General features: G+C 37.4%; 1 protein-coding gene across 1 annotated transcript in view; it reads left to right on the forward strand.

The window, feature by feature from the left end:
* EBS1 (EMS-MUTAGENIZED BRI1 SUPPRESSOR 1) overlaps positions 1-21,768 on the forward strand; it is a 446,396-nt gene that overhangs the window by 171,411 nt on the left and 253,217 nt on the right. Inside the window, exons 21-22 of the mRNA XM_089394973.1 lie at positions 11,059-11,127; positions 12,241-12,383. Of these exons, the coding sequence (XP_089251099.1) occupies positions 11,059-11,127; positions 12,241-12,383 (212 nt within the window). The remainder of the gene's footprint in view (positions 1-11,058; positions 11,128-12,240; positions 12,384-21,768) is intronic.

A 21,768-nucleotide genomic window follows, 5' to 3' on the forward strand; every position in this document is an offset into this window, starting at 1 on the left:
GTAGTGGTATTCTCTAAGAAAAGAAAACATAACCAACATAAGTTCTACTTTGAAGGCAACATTCTGGAAGAAGTTGCGGATTACAAATACCTCAGAATTAACTTCAACAAAAATCTAAGCTGGAATGGTTGTAGAAAGAAAAGAACTTTGGGGGGTTGGAAAGCATTTTATGCTTTTCAAAATAGGTGTAGAGGGGCAGAGTTATGGGATTGGAAAACCACTCAAACTCTTTTTGGGCTTCCAGAGATTCCGGTGATCCTCTATGGTTGTGAACTATGGGCCAGCAGTACATCCAACATGCAATGGAGACAAATTGAGAAAATTTAGAAACGTTTGACTACAAACAAATTTAAGATTAAAAGTGCAGTTCCTTATGATATCTTGTTAAGTGAAATAGGGACTGCTCGTATTGAAGCAATTGCTATGGTGCGAGTAATAAGGTATTTAAAAAATATTTAGCAAGTGGAAGAGGGTAGATGGCCTAAGGTTGTCTTTAATAATAGATTGTACAAGAGCAAAAAAACTTGGATGTAGCAAAATAACAAATGGTTTAGTAAATGGGGTATTTGCTTGAACAGGTGTCCCATAAACAACGAAGAGATAAAAGCTTTTGTTATGAAAAAGTTCCACAAATGTACTTGGGATAAGGAGCTAGGAAGAAAGAAAAATTACTATATTGAAGTGTTTAGTCCCACTCATAGTCATCAACCAAAAACTTACATAGATGCCAATATCTCTTGGAGAGCCAAAATTATTATAGCTCAGTTAAGGACTAATTCTCATCAACTTCGTTGTGAAACAGGGCACTGGAAAAGGCCAAAGGAAGTGTGGGAGGAAAGAATATGCATTTTTTGTTCTTCCGGAAAAGTGGAAACAGAAAAAATTTCATTTTAGAATGTGAGGCTTTCAAAGACAACAAGGAAAGTTATGCAGATATGATGGTAGCTAGCTCTTGGGATAATCTACTTAGCGAGGGGTTTGTCGAGAAGCTGGGAGCATTTATTTTGAAGCTTCACAGAAAAAGGGCCGAATACATCAAGCAGATGAAGAAGCAATTTGTCCCATAGGCTATCTTTAGCCTCGTGGATGTTAAACTAATTTCTTCTTCTTCATCTTCTTCTATATATATAAATGTAGAAGTGATGATTCAATGTTACAATGAGTCACTGTTTTATATACCTAGGCAGGTGTCCCTGTATGAACGATTATGTCCTTTGGGGACACACCTTGTCCCCTCTTCACTAACTAATCACTAATTAATCATTGTTTGATGTAGTGTTATTATCTATTTTTACATTATTTTTACGTAATTTATGTTGATAACAGTGTATGAATGTAGGATGGAGCAATCGTGGTACATGCGTTACCTCGACCTTTGTTTTTCCACCCTTCTTCGTATGCCTTTTGCTTTTTATTGGTTTTTCTTGATTTTACTCTTCGCGGCTTAAAGGCATGAGAGTATGATGTGTAAAATGTAGCAGTGAATACCCCCTTAAGGTGGGGCAGTTCATCTAGGGGTTGGGACAATCATGATTTCCCTAAATGATGCAGGGGGCACACATAGGGGCCTCAAGAACCAGGGTGGTGGCCATAGTGATAGGGTGTAGAGCTCATGTTTAGCTTTTGCCAATGCGCTAAATTTTATTGTCTGGACCATTTTTTGCATTTTGTGGTACATTTCCTATTTATGTGGCCATATTATGCTTTTATCTTTCTTTTTAGTTGCATCAACCTTTGGGGCATCGTTTCAAGCTTGACCCAAGGTGTGGACAAGGGGAGGGGGAGGCTAACACTTTGTGGAACCAATGGACGAATGGGGACCCAAATGGGAAAATGTGAAAAGGGGTTGTAATGAGTGGAGGGGAGTGAGATATGTGGAGTCGAGAAGTGGGACCATGCAACGAAAATCAAAGTTTCGCATGTAGTGTCACTCCTAAAGCTAGTAGCCAATAGAGGAGATCCCACAGGACTAGGATACAATATTAACCCCTGAGTTGAGCCAAGGGAACAAGAGTACAATCAAGCTAATCCATGCGCAAATGTGCCCAAGAAAAGAAAGCACAAGCACCCAATTATGTAATGAAAAACCATACCCTCGGGGTTGGAGGGCCCACCTTCAAACATACGATCATGACAAATGAGAGAGGGCACACAGTGGCTGGCTTAGGTGGTGAAGAATAGTAGCAGTTCGAGCTATCAGGTGGCTGCAAGGGCTGCTGGCTGAAAAAAATCTAGGAGAATATTTCTCCTATAGGGGCCACGTCAACTTGCCTTTCTTGAGCTTTTATTAACCTTTCATTATCTACTTTGCAACTTTGGATATTAACCTTTAGGCTTCTCAAGGTATCCATCCATTAAGGAGAGTTTACCCCAATGTGGAAAAAGTCGAAGTCGGGATTAATTCGGCAAGGGTCCAAAAGTTGAAAAACTTGTCAAAGTCTGGAGTTTTTTAAAAAGTCAGCAAAATTAAAAAACTCAAAATTATTCATTTTATTTTTTGTTTTTTTTAACATCTAGAGTATCCACAACATCAAATAAATGAATTTCCACATAAACATGTAAATAAAGCTAATATATAATATGTATATGAAGTCTAGTGCTACATCACATATCAAAATAGTGAATCAACTCCTGAATTTTGAGTCCTGTCTGAGTCTCAACTCTCAAGAGTCAAAATATCAACAAAAAATATAATAAATGTATATCATGCGTCATCTAAAATTCATCAAGTAATCAGACACTGAGATTCTCTTCCCCTTTTAATTTTTGTTTCCGCTAATTGTATTAAGAAATAAGTCAAGCATTTATTCAGTAGATTGTAATCTGCTTGGGTAATAAGGTGTTAGGTGGTAGGTCCAATGAAAATTAACAGTGAATATCACAATAGATGTGAAAATTAATGCTTGGTGACTCCACGCTGCTTATTTTATGAGAAAATAGTAGATGTCAAATTACGAACCTAGCCTTGGCATCTATTATTCAAAAACTCTTGGAGGTAAAATCCACTTTTGATACATAACCTTTCCCCACATTTACAGGGATTTCACAACTAAAGAAGATTCCCTTTCAAAACGTGCTCTCATTGCAGGAAGGATCTTTGCTGTCACAAGATTTCACAGGTACTTTGTTCCTGTCCGAAAAATGGGTTCCTTTTTGACGAACTAGTTTTGTTTTTTTTGGACAGGTTGTTGCTGTTTGATCTTCATGACCTCCTCTTTGTTGTTTCTTTTGGAAGCATTCAACAACTGTAACAATGTTTTTGATGGTGTGGGGTTCTTTCTATGGAATACTGTTGTATGCCCGTCCTTTTGGTACTTTTGTAATCTTTTGAAGGGGTAGTGGTTGTTAGAGTCTGGATCGCTGAAAGCCTGGAGGCATAGCCAATGTATACTTTGCTTTCTAACTAGAAATATGAAGTATAAAGATTGTTTTTCCTTGGAAAACAAAAACATATCTTAACCTAAAACTAACAGATTACAAATGAGACTGCTATGCTTGCAAGAAGCATGACAAACAATACAATGCAATAACTTGAAAATGCATGGATGGAAGCTTCAATTTACAATTTTTTCACCTTTGCGGCCTCTTTATCCACGGCCTAAGAAGGGAGGCCGAATTTTTGGGTCGACTCCCGATTAATTCGAGAGTATAAGGAAAAAATCGCGATTTTTTTCCTTTGTCAAAAAGTCGCCAAAAAGTCGGGGGATTAAATCGTTTAGTTCAAAAAATCGCGTTTTTTTGGATTAAATCGTGATTTTTTGCAGACTTTTTCCACACTGGTTTACCCCTCCCCCTTGGCCAACTGATCTTTCTTCTTCATCTACCCTTACCGCTTCATACCAATGCAGTGACTGATTAGAGCTGTATTGTACCATTCCTGTCCTCATTTCTTTGTCTTTCCCTACCTTTTTGTTGCTTGTGATGTGCTTCCATTCACATGAAATTATTAGACATATGATAATATCAATAAATTACAATAAATGTTGCCACGAACTTACTTTTGCAGAGTTGTCATAACAAGGCCGATTGTAGTAAATAACCATGTTAACACCAATGTACATGCATGCATCGCCAACAACATATTTTTGTCAACACACTGTTGGCTCATCAATAATAGTAAAAACATATCAATCATGCATGCATTCAATCATTCCCACAACCAATTAAACATGCTTCTTTTTGCTCATGGTAGAGCCCATCTAGTCCAAGTGCTGAACCTGGATGCTCTAATACCACCTAAAAACTCACCCCTCCTAATCTCAAACCCCAACCAAAGTTAGAAGGAGGTGGTTACTCTGCTGACCCAACTCCCAAAGTACAATTATGGGTACGAGAGTTAAAATTTTCGCCTTTTTTCGACTTTTCCAGAATTCAAACAAACAATATCATTGTGTTCATCTCGGCAAGACGATTCCAATCATATAAATTTTGTGTTAATTTGACTTACGGATGAAAAGTTATGGCCCCTTGAAGATGGACCAATTACACCCTGCCACATCATCACGACTTCCATTTGGCAGGCGGTGAGGTGTATGGATGGACCCACAACGTGGCACCTGATGCGGGATGACCATGGATAGGTCCACGTGGTAGGCGCGAGTCCCACGGAGAGTCACAGTTGGCCCTCCTAGCATGGCACATTTTTTTAAAATCTAAAAGATTGGGCCCAACCCTCGACCTTCGATCTAAGTTGGGGTCGGCCCGTCTTTGTCCAATGCTGTGACACAAAGGGTCGGTGTCATCTGCACAACTGACTCGCTTCGACCTCTGATCTGCGGGTTGCATAGGACCAAGTCGCCTTGCGACAAGTCAGGTCAACACCTTATGGAGGTTGGGTCTTTTTGGCCGACCTCTCGACCTTCGATCTGATTGACCTGCTAACTAGAAATGCAATTTTTTTTGTGATCTCAGACACTTTAACGGTTCTATAACTTTTCAAAATTTTTCAACTTCTCAAGCTCTACTCACAACCCTTAATGGCTAACAAATTCGTAAGGAATTTAAGGCTAAACTTAAGTAACTATGAATTATAAGCATGATAACGATTTAACAACATTTTTCATTTACATTTCTTTCAAAACACAGAGAGCTGTGGCACCTCATTAATAGAGCAAAGACTTGCCTCCTTTGGCCCAATAGCCCTATTAACTGAGCTAATAGGTGAACATAACTTAGCTCATGCATACTTAGTTAAATTACAAAGGGTCTCAAGAGGGTCTTATAGAAGACAAGCAACCCCCTCTAAAGCCTCTGACCATCTCCCTCTTGGATGTGCACATGGAGGAAAGATTTCGAGTCATAAATGTAAATCCCAAAGAGGGTCGCTGAGAGGGGGCACCCTTGTTTTACCCCTAGTTCTAAAAACCAGTCTATTCGAATCGAAAATTAGTTAAATCGACCGATTAGCTCCCTAAGATATCAAACCCGCCCAACAAATCTGATTGGTTGGTTGTTCAGGCCTGATTGGGTACCAAATCGTCTGGTTAGCTCCCTAAGATATCAAACCTGCCCAACAAATCTGATTGGTTGGTCAGGCCCGATTGGGTACCAAATTGGCCATTTTTGGTACAAAATCGACCGGTTCAAACGGTTTTGTACCTGATTGGCTAATTTTTGCAAAAAAACCGACCGGTTATGAAGCCACGTGGAGGGGCATGTTGATGGGACTCCCAAGTGGTTTTTGGAAGTGGTTTTTCGAGGTGGTTTCTAGCACACCATGGTAGGTTGCCTTCTAAATCTAGCCCCCCAAGCTTATAAAAGGATGTGTAAGCTCCTATTTGCCTCACACATTTGATTTCCAGTGTTTGTGTGAATATGAGAGCTTGGACAATTCTACAACAACATTTAGTTTTGGAGCAAAAACAAGAAGTTTGGAACTTCTTTGTCATCTTGGCGCTAGTTTGGAGTTGTCTAGTGGAGTTGGAGATGTTGATCCCAATGCATATTTGGTAATTGATCCAAGAGCTAAAAGAAGTGAACCAACAAGACCAGGCATGGCACGTACTGGTGAGGGAAGTAATAGTCGTGCAACTCAACGAACTCGTGCTTCTAGTTCTGTTAGGCCTAGTGCTGTTGCTTCTGCTACTACTAGTAGTGCTATTGAGGTTGGAGAGGAGTTTGAGGAGTCCTCAAACTCTGAGCTAGATGATGTTTGTGTAGCTCCTGGTGATGATCCCATGTGTAGTAGTTGTGCTGATTTTGATGAGTGATGATGTCGATTAGTTATTTGCAGTAGGCTAGTGGCCTAGTAGCTTGAGTTGTAGCATTGTTTTTGGATTCAAGAGGCCATTTAGAGCCTCATTGTAGCATTGTTTTGGCACTCTAGAGGCCATTTAGAACCTCATTGGTTATGTATTTTGTCAATGATATCATTGATATGTACTGCACTCAGTGCCATTTGATATATGCAACCTTATATGGTATATAGATGAGAGGAATTTCCATATTTTGTCTCTAATGGTTTGGAATCATGGTTTGTCATCTTAAAAATGTTTTTTTCATTACAATTAATTATTTTATGTATTTTTTCCGATTCTGATTTATTGAATATGGTTCAATCTGATTTGATCTGGTTCTGGTTTGAATCGATGTTAGATAGGCAGCCGGTTTGAATCACGGTTAGATAGGTAGCTGGTTCGAAACCCAGTTTTAGTTTTTAAAACTATGGTTTTACCACAATGGTACTTTGGATAAAGTAAAAAAGGCCATGTGTCATCCCAAGGCAACCCAAAATTGACTCGTATAGTGTCACAATGGCTACCAAATGGGTCACAGATATGCCAATGTCTCGAAGCCTTTGGAATAATGCCTCCCTAGGCACAATATCAAATGCTTTTCGAAAGTCTACAAGGCAACAATAGTCTTTCAAAGAGTGGTGAGGAGCCTCCTCAATAATGGATCAAAGTGTGAAGATGTTGTCAATTGTCTGGTAAGCTAGGCGGAAACTTTCCTATCCTCTCGGTCTGAGATGTCATTTCTGTAGCTCCTCGGAAAGCTAATGATGTAAGATCGTGGTGTATAGCTTAGAGAAGTTGTGCCCCATGATCATAGTCCTGTAGTTGTTCGACTCACAACTACTGCCTTGTGGATCAGATGGATAATGTGTCTTTCCCAGGCATGGTGGGGGGGGGGGGGGTGCTGGAACAAATCACATGGTTGAATAGATCGACAATATAGGACTCAAGGGTTTGGATGCCATGCTTCAAGAATTCTGCGTGAAAGCCTTGCTTTGTTGGTGCTCATAGCTTGGATTACTCACTTGATATCCCACTCAGATAAAAGATGACATGAGGAGGGGGGAGAGGGAGTATGTGTTGAGGGTTGTCTTGGGATGTCATAAAGGGAATTGGTATGGGAGAACATAGCCTAAGGGTCGAGGTTAGATGGGGGCTATCATGGTGTTTAAGAAAGAGGGTATGCAAGAATGCTTTTGGAGAGTGGTGGAGGGCTAAATGAAGTTCATGTCTTTGTTGGGAAAGAAATGCTTGTTTTTTACGGTGAATAAGTTGACGGTAGGTGGTGCGGAGATGAAGAGAGGATGGGGGTCATGCATGAGAGTAAAGCCGAGCTACTTGTGGAGGGATTTATATCAAGGTTGCTTGGGAGTGGGAGCCGAAGCGAGAGCGGGGAGCGACATTTTCGAAAGCTCCCGAGTTGGGAGCGAATTGGGAGTGAATTTTATATATATATATATATATATATATATATTTATTTATTTATTTATTTTGATGCATACATGCCAACAAAAGCATGTATAATGATGAATTATATATGAAAAGAATAAAGACATGGATTAAACCATATAACATCAATCATCTAGAAGCTATAATCTTCATCAACTACATGCCCACAAGTTACATGTTACAACATATCGAGTCTCGTGATTCATCAATCTTAAAGATTCGAACTTTCAAAATTCAATATATAACATTTGTCATCACTAAAGTGGTACTTGTAACCATTACCAAACTATAACAAAGAATATCAAACATGAAATGAAATGTTTCAACTTTAAGGAAGCATCATATTCATAATTCATTACCAATGTGTTATAAATGCCAACTTCAAACTTCAAACTTAAATTTTCATATATTATTTACAAAAATTACCATAATAAATATGAAAGAGTATGATTGGCCCTCTTGCCACGATAAATTTCTAATTTCTTGTCTTATGGTTTATTGGGAGTCTCCTCCCGCATACTCGAATGGCCTTGATGCTTGATTAAATACAAGTTCCATACCTTGGTACATTAGGTGCTCTTGATTATTGGGAGTTTCCTCCACATAGAGGGATTGGTGCTCTTGATTAAATATAAATTCTATACGGTAGTACATGAAAAAATCCAATGGAAACATTACAACCCCCCAATCCCGAAATCTTGGAAAACTGATAAGCCTGTTGGATTTTGAGTGAGATCTAAAATTCTACTTTCTCCATATGAAATATAGTGAGGTCGGAATCACTCTCAAACATTTAGAGTCATTTCATGGTGATGTTAAAAATTTAAGTAAAAGGATGAAAATGAAAAATAAAGGAGAATGTAACTTTTACTTTAAAAATTTAACATTACCATGAATTGCATATCAATACTAGGCCCATAGGCTTGAATATTAGGCTGCCCCACTCGAAACATCGTTCTCAAACTAGGATTCATCATCATTCAACCCTGATTTATATACATCATTGAACCTGTTGCTGCACAAACTGGTGGGCCTAGTTTGTAGGCTAAAAGTAGAGGGCACAACAACACTTTGGGACTAAGGCCCATTGTCACCACAACCTAAGTCCCCTTCTCTTATAAGATTTTCACCGACAGGAGGATACCCAGTATCCATCACTTGTGATAGATGTATGTAGGATTGGTTTGAAGTGAGGCAATGAGACTCAATCAATGGAAAGGTTCAATGAAAGTGTGAGCTTTTGGAGAAGCTAGAAAGACTTTCCAATAAAAACCCCTTGAAAGAATGACTACATGAGACCTAGGGTCAAGAAATTTATGATACATCATACAAGAGTTCATCCAAGATCAAGGTAGACAAAAGAAAAAGCTGCGAATGATATACTTAGTACTAAAGTACAAACCTTCAAGAATTAATGCATGATCCCAAGAGGGTCTTGTACAAGACAAGCAATCCCCTCCGAAGCCTCTGACACCTTGGATTGTCTCTTTTGCCTACATGACGATATCCAATGGTACACCTAAGTTGGGGGTGGTGTCCGCATGGGACTTGCATGTGTCACGGCGAGGAAAAGAAGGTCATGGGACCTGATAGCATCACAAAATGTACTTGCTGAAGACCAAAACATGGCATTGCAGTTCTGGTAGCTAGTAGAGATGGTAGGGCAACTACCAAGGTCGGAAGTATCCTGGGGGGTTGAATCACAAATGACTGCTTTGAGATCTTGAATAATTTCCCACTTTCCCTTTTTGCGTGTAGCTGCAACCCATTCTCTAGCTTGCTTGAGTTCTGCCTATTGGTTTCAAGTGAGGTCGACATCTAGGAAAATCCTCTGTGTGGGTGGGAATGAAGTCAACATTCTCTTAGCCCGAAGGGCTCTGAGCCGGTCTTCTAGTGTCTGAAAACAAAAGAAGAGTGTGGAGTTGGGCCCCATCCACGCACGTTCAATCATAAGGTCCTTCAGGTCTAGGGTGTTGTGGAGGAAGGCAGTTCCTATTTGTAGGTGATCTAGTGGGGTCACTGGAGGTGGGAGCCCACGTACTCTCTGATTGAGTTCGCGAGGTCTACGTAGGCTTTCTCATTCATCTTTGCTTGTACTACTCTTTCAACCACAGTGAGTGGGGGTGGTTGTTCCCTTTTCTGGACCACCTCAATCTAGGAATTAAGTGTTTGTTGCTGTGTTTTTGTTTCCTGTTTAACGAAGGCTTGCTGCGATCTCATTTCTTCTTGCAGATATTTAAGGTTTGAAAATAATGTATAGTGTACAAAGGATGACTCTGCCATTAATTGTTTCAGTAGATCATTCCCATCCAACTCTAGGTGAAGAGTGCTCTTATAACAATATGATACATAGACTATAGCATGTTCTCAAACAATGTACAATATTCATTTACCATTGTAACTAGATGGGAATTTTCAGACTTTAAGGTAAATTTCAGGGAAGATGACAGGTTGATCACGATGTAGGATTGAAATATTCAAATGATGAACATGTAGACCCACTTTTGGACATGTAGTTAGACCTACTGTACATTATCATATCAATAGAGTGATTGTTGATGAGACATTAAATTTTGTACTTACATTTATTCTTTTTGTATAAAGCATCATGATTTGTGTCGTCAAATTTATAAATTATCTAATGATATCAGTTCTAATGTTGTGATTCATGAATGGTTTTGATTTCCAATGTTGAATATGTTAAAAAAAAAACAAAAAAAAAAACAAACAAACAAATAATAGTATTTTTGTACATGGCATTTCCCCACGTATCTGGTATCTGGTGGATCCGTATCCAGATCCAAATCCGGATCTGTATCCATTTCCATTTCCTGGTTACTTAGGAGCATATTTGTTTTGGAAGTCATCTGTAATTTCTGGGCATTGTTACAAGGATTTCTCCCACGTCGTTAGTGAATGGTTTTGATAATCCCTTCGTAATCTCTCATTTTTCTGGAAGAAAGTTTGTGTTCCTAGTACTAAGAATATATATGAAAAAAGTATCCAGCAGGTGCTATGCGAGAATATATTTGAAAAAAATATCCACCAAGTGCTATCTGAGAATTTATTTGATAAATTGATCCACTAGGTGGTATCTGATGAATCATGATACACATACTATCTATATTGTAAATGAAGTATTTGTTTTATTTTTCCTTTCAAAAGTAAATTTAATATGATTTATCTACGTCTGAAAGAGTAATTGCTTCCATTTCATGACATATTCCTCAAATGTCCCTGCTGAAATGTGGAGTCACCATTGTCTCATTAGTATTCTATAATAAATAGGCAATAATTTTTAATATTAATTTATTATAAATATTAGGTTGAGAAATTGTGAAATTTATCCTAAAGATTTCTTTCTAATGTTGTACAGGTTTCTGGCTTTTTATCGTCAGAGTTTGGACTTGGGTCAGGTGATAATGCTGTCATTACAAATGGAAGGGTGAGGTTTTATAAAAGAGGTTCCCATGTGACTCGAAGTATCTCTGATTGCTTTTAATCTTTTGCATATAAACTGCCATATACAAGATTGCACTTGTCAAGGGAATGTGAGTTTTAAACCTTCACAGTAAGCAATGCACCCACAGATAACTGAAAAGTAAGCAATGACATTCACACATAATACCTAGAGATTTATCCTGGACTATGTCACAAGGTTCGTCGAACTTCAACCTTGAGGTTAGAATTTTGGCAAACCCTAAAATAATTTTGAGGTTTGGCCAACCTCATCGAATCTCATAGCCATTGACCAAGTCCATAGATCAAAACTTATAACCTTAGGTCACAACTCAAGCTTGTAATCTATCCTTGCAATTTCTATGTCCATGATAGCATTTTTTATGTTTATTGATGTTGATTTCTCACTATTTTATCCTATATTTCATTATAAATTCAATATATGTATATATATAGAAAATGTATATGGACAAACCTATTGGGGAACCTCATCTGAACCTCATCAAAAAATTCGAACTCGAACCGAACCTAATCATTGTCGAATTCAAACTCGAACCGAACCTAATCATCGGCGAATTCGAACTCGAACCAGAACCATGTGACTTAGATCCTGGAAACCCTTAACCGGGAAACCAGCGAATGTTTAGAGCCACACCTCTAGTTCTCATTATATTAACTTCACCATTTACAATGCAATATAAAAGATCTGGCAGGTTCCAAAACCCTATTCCATTGACTGGGATTAGATTACAACCTTGATTCCTTAACTGGAATTCGAAAACATGGGCTGAAAATCTTATATCTGGTGTATGATATCTGATCTATTAAGGAAGCTCATGTTGCCTTTAATTTTGGCACAATTTAGTATTATTGAATAAGTATGAGACTACTGCCAGAGATACAAAGTTCTGTTGCATCTTTAAATTAGGATGATCTTAAGCTATATATCACAGAATCATGGCTGGTACACATATATGCTTCAGATACTTGAGGAATCAAATATGATAACTTTTTTTTGTTTCTACATTTCATTATTTGTTTAACTTAAAAAAAATATCTTGTTTGTTTTCTTTTGAGAGTAACACCTTCATTCTGACAGGTGGTCCTTCACAAAGAAGACAGTTTTGTCAGTGATGATTTGAAGCTTTTGGAAACTGTAGAATATGATAGAAGAATCAAACCTGTAGCAACTATAATTGAGCAAGTTGAGTGGGAAGGAGTTGATCCTGATGACCTAACAAGGTATATTATTCAGCTGTCCTATAATTATTATTGTAATATTTGAAATTTGTGCTAGGCGTGATCATCTCTGATAGTGAAGGAAGGGAAATGGTTGATTTTTATTATTTTTGCAGTCAGGAGAGCATTTTAGGAAAGTGAAGCATCCAGCTCTTGTACATAAAGATAGAAAGTATAATTATAATAACACATTGTTGCATTCATAATAATTTTACATGCATTTTGCCAGTGAACATCAAATTCAAAAGGTACATTGAGATATTATCTATGTAAACCTTTGTAACCTGGAATTGGGAAATGGATATGATTTCTCAAATGGTTACATGAATGAGACTTCTAGGAAACTGAGAAAGAACATATATTATTTTTATTTATGTATACGCCAAATTATTTTCTTTATTGGCATGCTTATTTTTTTAACATCTTACTGGATCTGTCAGGCTCAGGGGCTGGATCCATGGATCCCCGGATAGGATATGGATTAAGATCTGGATCCACTGCGATCCACACAGGAACCGTCCATGAGAATGCCAAAACGTCAATGTTAGTGCCATGTAATCCAAAATGTCAAGAATGGGAAAAAACAGAGGATGCAATAGTGAATTTTCTTGGGTTTATGCAATAATCAATAGATTACACAGACTCAAGGGGTTTTTCAATAGTTGACTACTATTATAAACTTTAATTCATATGTTCCGGAATATACTAAGTTACCAGTACTTGGATCCGGATTCTGATACAGATTCGGATTTGGAAATGGATCTGCCAAGTTTTTGAAAAAACTAGGATCCTGACACAGCGGGGATCTGGAAAGTGGTAACAAAATAAATATATATATTTCTATAATTTTTAAAAATATAATTTATATAGAAATTATAAATTTTATAATATATCATTTATACAAATTTGTAGAATGTAATTACTATTTAGTCAATAAACTTAGAGTAAATGTTACATATTAATTATTTATACAAATTAAGTTATAAATATTAAAAATTAAATAGTAATGAATGAATGAAATTTTAACATCCATGTGACTAAAAATAGTCTGTGGGACCACTGGCTTCCCTGCTTCTCGCCTTTTGCAATTCAATCCTTTTCTTACTCAAATTAATGATGCGCTGACCCAACCTTCTAACAGTGCCCTCACTGAAAAGACAATGCCAAAGAATCGATGTTAACACACTGCCGTAACTATCTTTGATGTTTTTGAAAGCATTACATTCCAATTTTTTGTTTGTTTGTTATCTTCTCTATTATTTTTGTTAATTCGTTTCCACTGCACCAGAAGTGCAAAAAATACACACGCATTGTTCCCAAGCTTCTTTAGGTCTTTTCCACCCACCTGTTTCGCATTGAAGTTGATGCGAGTTAGTTCGTAATTGAGCAATAAGAATCTTTGCTCTCCATGGAATGCTCGCTCCAATGTACTCTTTTTGTTGGAGACCACAAGTGGGTTTGAATTCCTAAACACAATACTTCTTCTTTCTACCCAACTCTTTTTCCCATATACGCTTACGAAGCTTCTCCATAACAAAATTCTTTAACTCCTTGCTATTTGTGGGACAAACATTGAGTTAAATATTCCATTTTTGCATCCCTTTGTTGTTTTGTCTCATCCATGATTTCTTTCTTTCACTCATGCCTTCAATGAAGATAACTTTAGGCCATCTACCTACTCCCATTTGCTCAATTCTTTTAGGCACCTTATGAGACTCACCATAGCAATTGCTTCGATGGGAGGTGTTCTCGTTTCACTCAACATTATCTCATAAGGAACCAAACTTTTTATTTTGAACTTGATCATGATCAAACGTTTTTGGATTTTCTCAATTTGTTTCCATTTTGAGACAGGGATGCTTCTAGCCCACATACCACACCCATATACTATTACTGGACAAACTAGGAGCCCTGAAAGCACTTTAATCGTTTTACAATCCCATAACTCTGCCTCTCTACATCTGTTTTGAAGAGCATATAATGCTTTCCACCCTCCTAAAATTCTCTTCTTTCTGCAGTCCTCCCAGTTAAGCTTGTCGTTGAAATCAATTACGAGGTACTTGTATTCATTTACTTCTTTAAGAATGTTGTCTTCAAAGAAGAACTTATGCTCCTTTTATTTGAGAAAAGCATTATTTTGGCCTTGTTGGTATTGACTTGCATCCCCAATGCTTTACAAAAATGCTCAAGGGCATATAGGTGCATCTGCAATCCCTGGGTTGCTTTAGCAATCAATACAAGGTCATCAACTTACAAAAAAATCTTTATCACAAACTCCCTCAACTAAACATCATCCCCACCTTGCAAATTTAGCCACTTTTTCAATTTATCAATATATAAACCAAAAAGAGTAGGGGATAAAGGTCAGCCTCGCTTGACTCCGATGTCACTTCAAAAACTTTCTGAAATGCCTGCTGACGTTCTAATTTTGACTTTCACCTCTTCATAAAGCCTATGGACAGTGACTCTATAATGCAAAGGAATTTCAAGTCCTTCCATTCTACCTTACAACTTATCTCTAGGGACAATATCAAATGCCTTTTTGAAGTCAATAAAATTGCACAATACTTCTTCTTTGTTTCCCTAAACCTTTTCAATAATGTGTCTCAACGTGATACCATGATCTACTATACAATGTTTCAGACTAAAACCTGCTTGCCCTTTTGCCCTCTTTTCTTTTACTTCCGCCCACTTACTGATTCTATTTTCTACCATGTCTTTGAAGAGCTTTGCAAACAAAGGATTTATCATAATCTAAGTCACCTGACACAGGGATTCAGGATTCGACGGATACGGGGATTCGAGTGTCGGATACGGACACGTTGACCCCTCAAAACAGGACACGTTCGGATACGTTATATATTATTTTATTAAAATATATATATTCATCTATACAAATATATATCGTCATGATACAAATTCATTGATTCAAACATAGATCTTCATCTAGATGTAAGTTTTACAAAGTAACATTATGCATACAGAATTACAAATACAATTGTGACATAAATGATAAATGATAAATTATAAATTTATGATACATATTCAATTCATCAATGATCCAATTGGAGAAAGACAAGATAATAAGATAAAGATATTGTAGTTTTCTCATTAAGTCATCAAAATCAAAATGTGTTACTGTTTACATAGGTAGTGCGATGCCAATGGAAAAAAGAAATAGCAAATACAAAACAACTACAACTAGAAGTCTACAAGTATACTAGTCTCAAGGCAGTAGGTAGCTCATGACTCATGAGTCATCAATCCTCATAGTCATCATCAAAATCAACATCATTGTCCTCATCATCATGGTCACCACTGCTCTCCTTTGCTGCATCCTCCTCCTATGTATCCAAAGTCATCTCTGCATCTGCTAGTGTGGAGGATGACCCCTCTATAGTATCAACATCATCAAATATGACAGGCTATACCACTTACCTGTTGCTTGAATCTCCTTGAAAATGCTCCCACACCTTTTGCTCCTTGCTCCCAAACACCCACAACAAACCCACAACAAACTAAACAAGTGAATGTGCAAATAGAATGGGGAAATACATCTTTATAACGCTGTGCGAGTTCTTGATTTCCGGATTCGAAGTGTCCTGATCAGGACCCACTCCGGATTCGAAGTGTCCTGATCAGGACACATTCCAGATTCGAAGTGTCCCGATTGGACAAGACGTGTCTTGATTTTCAGACACGAATCTGTCCGAATTGTGTCTGATTCGTCAGATTTGGGACACTTAGGGCCTTTGGGTTCCTCTCCTTAGCCTCGAAGAATTACGAAGTGCTAACACTTGTAACGCCCTTTACTAGGATGTTACGAATCAACCAATAAGATATTCCTAAGTTTGCTAATTTGCCTTGTACAATATCCTAACTACTGTTTAGAGAATTTTGACAAACAATTTCTATGCATGAATCTTACAAGTAATCTTGTGGTTAATGGCATAGTCATTATTTCAATCATCATGCAATTAATATATCAACATCACTAGTAAAAGTTATCTAGGAGTAAAGTCTTATTCATATGATAGCAACAAAGGGGTAAAAACTTTAGCAATTGTCATCAATATTGAAATACAAGACCAGTTTGCTATGTTGCCAGGAAACATGGGTGCGGGGACGGGGACGGGAACGGGGACGGGGACAACATTTTTGGAAACAGGGTACGTGGGTTCGTCGGGTAATATAATAATATTAAATTTTAATAATTAAATTTTATAAATTATAAATTCATAATTAATAATATATATGAAATTTGAATTTGTATATTTTTTCAACTTTAAATAAGAAAACTTTAATGATAATCATTTAAACATGCACATCATTGAAAATTCAACATTGACATTGAAATTTCAAAATTTATCGCCAAAAAACTGTTCTTTTGAATCTTTTCCGTGTAACCATGACATTGTGACAGCTATGTGAGAGAGCTCAAGGCTACTACTAACACTGAAAATTCAAAATACATACTAGGATAAATGCTAGACTCAGCTATTTTGGTGAAACTTGGGACAGATTTTGTCACACACAAGCTTTAAAATAACTATGCAGCTTAGGGTCATTTGCAAGGATGCCTATCAATGAATCAGGCTGTGGTCGTACAGACCCTTCCTCCTACACAACCAAGGAGTGTTAGCATTTCTGCCTCCTGCTCTAATTTCAAGACAACGTCTCTCCTTATTGAAATTGCTCATTCTGGCTGGAGCTTGAGCTTGTAACTTTGCTTTGAATGTTTAGTCTCCCCCATATAAAAACACAATTTTTTCATAGGAGATTCTTTTCAACCTGATAGTGGTCTAGAATTTTCTTGATGTCTAATCATCCACCTGCCCCATGCATGGTGTGCTCTGTGGTAAAGCAATCCCAAAAACAGTGGCAGCCTTACCCTTCCACAAAACACGCTTATCAGTCTTTATTTCCCAATAAAATGCACAGCAGCCATCTGATGGCTTGAGGGATAGTTTGTCTTTGAGTGCGAAGCTCTGCCTGAATATTAATTATCTAAACATAAAACATCTTCGCAGTTTTTAGAGATTACTTGGTGTACAAGTCTGTAGAGACCAGTGTTTTACAACCAGGCCGAGTCAACTCGGAAACGGCCGGGTCAAACCGAGCCATTAAAAAAATTTGCGACCAGGCCAGCAAACCGGCTCGGTTGACCGAGTCAACTATGACTCAGCCTAGTCATCCAATGACCAGGCCGAGTCATAGTTGACTCGGTCAACCAGGCCGAGTCAATGAAAAGTTAAAACCGGCTGGGCAGGCATAAAAGACATAAAAAAAATCATTTTTTTGGTATTTTTCAAATGTTTAATGGAGTTTAAGGATTCCAAACTGTTTAATGCAGTTTAAGTCACATATGTTTTAATATGGAATCGAAATCTGCCATATATCTATTATCACTGTTGACTATTCAAGTGTGAAGGGAGCTGAGTTTTGCTGTATGTGTTTCCTCATTCCACAATTATTTCAGATCGTGTCCATTGTTGGAGTGACATGGTTATGCACTGATTTTCTGAGCTGAAGAGTGAAAGGGCTGATATCACTATCATTGTTGAAGATACCAGTGGTCAATCCCTTTGAAATAAGCCCAGGTTCTTCATATCTGTTTAATGTACAGATCTTATTACAGCTAGTAAATCTGATATCTAGATTCTATATATCAGTCTAGACTCTATATATAAGGTATCGTCCAAATTACAATTGAAATGTCAAACGATGCCCTGGATGAGGGCCTACTCTTGCACTCAACAGAATACCTAAGAGACTCAAAGTTACAAAACAAATTAATGCAAAAAGGACCTAAACAGTACTATGCTGCTGGTTATAAGGCCTAAAATCTGCAGTTAATATAACTTTTCCTCAAGCCCTACTACACATGTCCGAGCCCTAAACACTTTACTTGAGTCTTGACTCTTCAGTGCAAATGATTATCCACAGTCAAGCATAAGTCCTGTAGTTCATTGTTAGTGGATGTCGAGTTCTTTGGAGCAGGTCTGTAATAAAATTCTGGGTGTGCAATTGAAAAGGAATCCCAACCGAATCACAAGGGAAAAAGGAAGAGAACAGATCTTAAGGATAAAAATTTAAAATAACCCTAGACTCAAGGTAAAACAACACCAACGGATCAAAAATACAATAAAGTTCTGAAATTATACTCAAAGAATTACCCAAACAAATTCCATTGGAAATTTGGAACACACAAAGGAATACAAATTGAAACCCTTACCTTGACACCTAGAGCTACTGTATATTTTTTTCACTGTTCTGATGATGATGATCCAGACTCCAGAGATTGGTCGAGATGATCTTGGCTCCTCTGGCAGTAGCTACTAGCCAGTAGTAGTGTAGCTGTTAGCAGTGCTGCAGTAGTACTAGTATTGGAGTCTCGTCACCATCACAGTTTACTTTTGTTGTAGAGGCCATTTCTAGCCTCCTTGGTTATTTGTATTTTGTTTTGAGTCTCTTTGATCATATGTTGTCTTCCATCTATATTATAATGCTGTGTGTTTGGACTTTGGAAACATGAATGAAAATCTTTAAAATTATGTTTAAAATATTTAAAATTATGTTTAAAATATTTAAAATTATGTTTTTTTATAAAAAAAATAAATATTTAATGTATTTTTTACAACGACCGAGTCATTGAAATCGACTAGGCCGAGTCATTACCGAGTCGGAGTCGGAGTCGGAGTCGATCCTCGGCCGAGTCGGAGTCGTAAAACACTGGTAGAGACCATATATGATTTAGGCATATTTTCCTAGTTTTAATCTTAACATGATGTTATCAGAATGTTGTGAGAAATTGGCAGATTTTGATACTTAATTTAGCCATTGTCCAAAATAGCCCTTCGCCATTTAACAACATCAGCTGATTACAACTTATGGTTGGTCTCAATCCTACTTTCTATTTGACCAAAAATGTTTGAACCTGTATGTGTGCATTTACAGTTTATAATTTGATGATTATTTGGCTCGGGAATGAATGTTTCATTCCAAATTGATTTACAAGAATTCTTAAAAAACAAGACTTGTAAAAAACTTAAAAAACCGGGTGCGGGTACCCGTGCAACACAGCTTTTGATGGTAAGGACCGTGGAAGAATGTTTCATTCCAAAATGATTTACAAGAATTGATTTAGGGTTTTTAGGTTTTGTTATAAGTTTTACCTTTGTTATAAGTTATTTTTTAAATTTCAATAAAAAAAATTTATTTGAAAATTAAATTTTTAATATAGTTTTTTTTATGAAGAACCCAAAGAACCCAAAGAACCCAACCTGAAGAACCCGAAGAACCCAAGAACCCAAGCACCCGAAGAACCCAAGAACCCAAGAACCCGTTAACGGAAAAGAACCCAATTTTTTTTTTTGAAGAACCCGGTTCTTCATGGAAGAACCCTGTTCTTCTGGGTTCGTCTGGGAAGAACCCGTACCCGAATCCGGTACTTGGGTGCGGGAACCCGGGACGGGTTCGAGAACCCCACCCCCGGGTGCGGGTACCCGTGCAACACAGCCAGTTTGGAACTAAGTTGCAGGAAACGTGGGTCCAGGGTCCGTTTCTGTATGGAAATGAAACGGAAACGGGGAAACTTGTACGGTACGGCCTGTAAACTTGTTTCTAGCTGTACTGCCTGTTTCTCGAGGAGGAAACGTGGCCAGTATGGCCAAAAACGAGTTTCCGGGCCGTACGTCAGAGTTTCCTCTTGTAACTTGACTTTTTCTTGTATTTTTTATTTTTATTTTTTCGCTTCTAGTTTTTTATTGGGCGACTCAAATATCCTTTAGATGCTTCTAGATGTCTCTCAAGTTATAAAAAAGGATTTTTTTGAGTGGGGCAGCCGAATGTTCAAGCCTATTGCCCTAGTGTTGATATGCAAGTCATGGTAATGTTAAATTCAAGTGATATTCTCCTTTATTTTTCATTTTCATCATTTTACTTAAATTTTTAACATTACCATGAAATGACTTAGGATGTTTGAGAGTGGTTTCAACCTCATTGGATTTCATAGGGAGAAAGTAGAATTTTAGATCTCACTCAAAATCTAGCAGACTTATCTGTTTTTTAGGATTTCAAGGTTGGGGGGATTGCAATGTTTGCATTGGATTTTGTCATGTACTAAGGTATGGAACTTGTATTTAATCAAGAGAACCATGCCCTCTACACAGGGGAGACTCCCAATTATCAAGAGCATGTAGGGTACTAGTGTATGAAACTTGTATTTAATCAAGAGCACTAAGGTCGTTCGACTATGTAGGAGGAGACTCCCAATCAAGCACGAGACAAGAAATTAGAAATTTCTCGTGGCTGATTTTTGGATATTTCTATTTTCATTATGTGATCATTCATGAGTAAATGTGATGTATATTTAGAGACTTATAGTTTATGCATTGACAATTGACAATTTAATCATAATGTAATAAATTAGAATGTATCATATATGCTTTATGATTGCACATATTACTTAAATGTCCTAATATGATTGCACATATTTCTTAAATTTCCTAATATATATATATATATATACATACATTGACAATTGACAATTTAATCATAATGTAATAAATTAGAATGTATCATATATGCTTTATGATTGCACATATTACTTAAATGTCCTAATATGATTGCACATGTTTCTTAAATTTCCTAATATATATATATATATATATATATATATATATATTGCGTTTCCCCATTTCCAAAATTTGGGGGGGGGGGGGGGTCATGTTTTGTACCCGTGCCCGTTTCGGAAACTCTTACCCGTGTCCCTGTTTCATGCAACTTAGGTTTGGAACCTGGCAGCATGACTATAAGAAACTGATGGGAAATTATCACTGTTGTAGTTTTCTCATAATCTGATGCAAGTTTAACACTTGTACATATGATAGCAACCTAGAGTACTCACAACCCTATCAATGATTGCACTCTGATCGGAGACTCGGTCCCCATTTGATTAATAACCTGGCAAGTTTTGGGCTGTAGGCATTTAAAGAAGATTGTTGTTGTCTATAAGAGATATAGTAGTCCAAACTTTGTGCAAATACTTCACTAAATTATGTTAAAATAAATACTTGGAGCTTCAACTCTACTTAGCTGCCACAAAGATGAACTCAACCCTGTCAAAACGTAACTATACTTAGCCCCCAAAACCCATCAATCCATATGAAGAAATCAGTCCTCCCAATAAATGACAGAAATCGACCTACAGAATTGTATGCAATGTCTTCAAACATATTTCACTGGTGTTTAAATATAGTCACTTCCCTTGATGAATTACCCACGACTTTCTTCCAGAATTTATCTCGCAACGAAGCATGCAGCCTACCACATAAATTCGGCCCTCAACCTACAGAATTGGCCCACCAATTAAGACACTGAAAAATAT

Source organism: Pinus tabuliformis, chromosome 1_2, assembly GCF_031772625.1.
Source record: "Pinus tabuliformis cultivar Carrire ecotype Pingquan chromosome 1_2, CPIR1, whole genome shotgun sequence".
Taxonomy (NCBI): domain Eukaryota; kingdom Viridiplantae; phylum Streptophyta; class Pinopsida; order Pinales; family Pinaceae; genus Pinus; species Pinus tabuliformis.